Source organism: Urtica dioica, chromosome 7, assembly GCF_054948205.1.
Source record: "Urtica dioica subsp. dioica isolate 48M chromosome 7, U.dioica_male_clone48M_v1_H2, whole genome shotgun sequence".
Lineage (NCBI taxonomy): Eukaryota > Viridiplantae > Streptophyta > Magnoliopsida > Rosales > Urticaceae > Urtica > Urtica dioica.
The window spans coordinates 47,286,383-47,287,994 of record NC_142762.1 but is presented as its reverse complement, the minus strand read 5'-3'; the positions used below and the strand labels follow the sequence as shown (position 1 = coordinate 47,287,994).

General features: G+C 43.5%; 1 protein-coding gene across 1 annotated transcript; it reads right to left on the bottom strand.

Annotated features, from left to right (window-relative positions):
• Positions 1-243: 243 nt before the first annotated feature.
• Positions 244-1,391, bottom strand: LOC149392340 (uncharacterized). Its single transcript, XM_089618821.1, has one exon. It carries the CDS (start codon positions 1,374-1,376, stop codon positions 369-371), a length of 1,008 nt encoding a protein of 335 aa, XP_089474947.1. The 5' UTR covers positions 1,377-1,391; the 3' UTR covers positions 244-368.
• Positions 1,392-1,612: the final 221 nt, after the last annotated feature.

Below are 1,612 nucleotides of genomic sequence, written 5' to 3'. Positions count from 1 at the left end.
TGAAAACTAATTAAGCAAAGCTTCTAAAAATGTTATAAACATAAGAGATAGTTTATGCATTACAATTGAATGAAAAATCACGTAAAAAAATTGCATAGTTGATAGACAAAAGTTCATAAAAACGAATTATTAATATCCATAAAAATTCTCGTGATCAATAATACTTTCACTGATAATTCCACGGAAGAGGGGATTAATAGTTATGAGAGGCTGTCCTCACTAATTTACATTTCTCCAACTGCATACGATAAAACTCGATATATATAATTATATAATCGGAAAAATACAGATGGATCATTAAAAAACCTACTAATTATAATATTAAAGACGCATTTCGATCAACAACTTTGCTGTTTTGATTTTTATTTTCACTGACATACGGTTGTGGCGGTGGTTGTTGTAAGAGCCACATTGAAACGCTCCGTTTTGCGCTCTTCCTTGAACTCCTCTTGTTGAATCCATTTCTGCGTCGCGATGAAATCCTCGATCCTCCGATTGAAGTCCTCGTCGCTCATCCGATTCACGGCCTTCGATTTCTCCGCCGCCGGCGTCAGTTTCCGTCGGACTTCAGTGTACGATCGCCGGAACTCCCTCCGCGACTCCTCGCCGACAACCGTCGCTGTCGCCGCCGTCCTCGAACCGAAACTCTCCGATCGAGTCCTCTGGTGGCTTCCGAAATGAATCTGATTCTTCGCGTTCACCACCACCACCACAGGCATGGCCTTCTCGTTCTCGGATTCGCTTTTCTTTTCCTCTTCGACATTCTCGACGGCAACCGTTTCCGGCGGAGGCGATTCCTGAACGGCGGAGATTTTCCGGCTGTTCGTGACGAACTGGTCGTACAAATCGGTCTGTTCCGGCGCGGCGTCGATCGACGACCTAGGGATTCTGGCGGAGAGAGCGTAGACGGCGGCGATTATGGAATTGAAGAGCGCGAAGATGAAGAGGTGGCTCCGGAAGATCGCGACGGTCTCGCGGAGGAGATCGGCGAAAATCGGGATCCAGTAACCGGAGGACTGAGCGAGGACGAAGAACACCGCCGCGAATTCGAATAGCCACTTGATTTTCCGGCGCCGGTTGAACCTTCTCATCGCGACGTCCTTCTCTTCCGTCACATCCATGACCTGATCTTCTTCGATCAGGAATCGGTACAGGTTTGTGAGTACAGAAAGGCTTTTCGGTACGGAAATCATGATTCGGTCCATACACAGAGAGACAGAGATTGAGAGAGTGAAATTTGAGGGAGAGAGTGAAGGAAAGTGTGGGAGATTTGGGAACACAGAGAGAGCTGTGAATGGTTGCTTTGTGTCAAAGAATGTGAAGACGGTCTTGTTCGTATTGGTTGGTTTCGAGAAAGAGAAATTGAATATTTTCATACATGTATATGGTTTCTCTTCACTCTCCTTTTATACTGACTTCGGACAACTTATTCACATTTCACTCCCCCATATACGTAGAGATTTTAAAATTGATTTCCATGTGTTGGTTTTCGAAATTAAACTTTTTTACTCGGAAATAATTTATTGCTCTCCATATAAATTAAATTCTATAAATAAGGGTATGTCTGAAGACAATTGCTATTAAATTATAACAACTACGCTATAAAGAAAAA

What these genes read in the sequence shown, in the direction of transcription:
- LOC149392340 (XM_089618821.1), bottom strand. Translation starts at nt 1,376, where the DNA reads ATGAAAATATTCAATTTCTCTTTCTCGAAACCAACCAATACGAACAAG.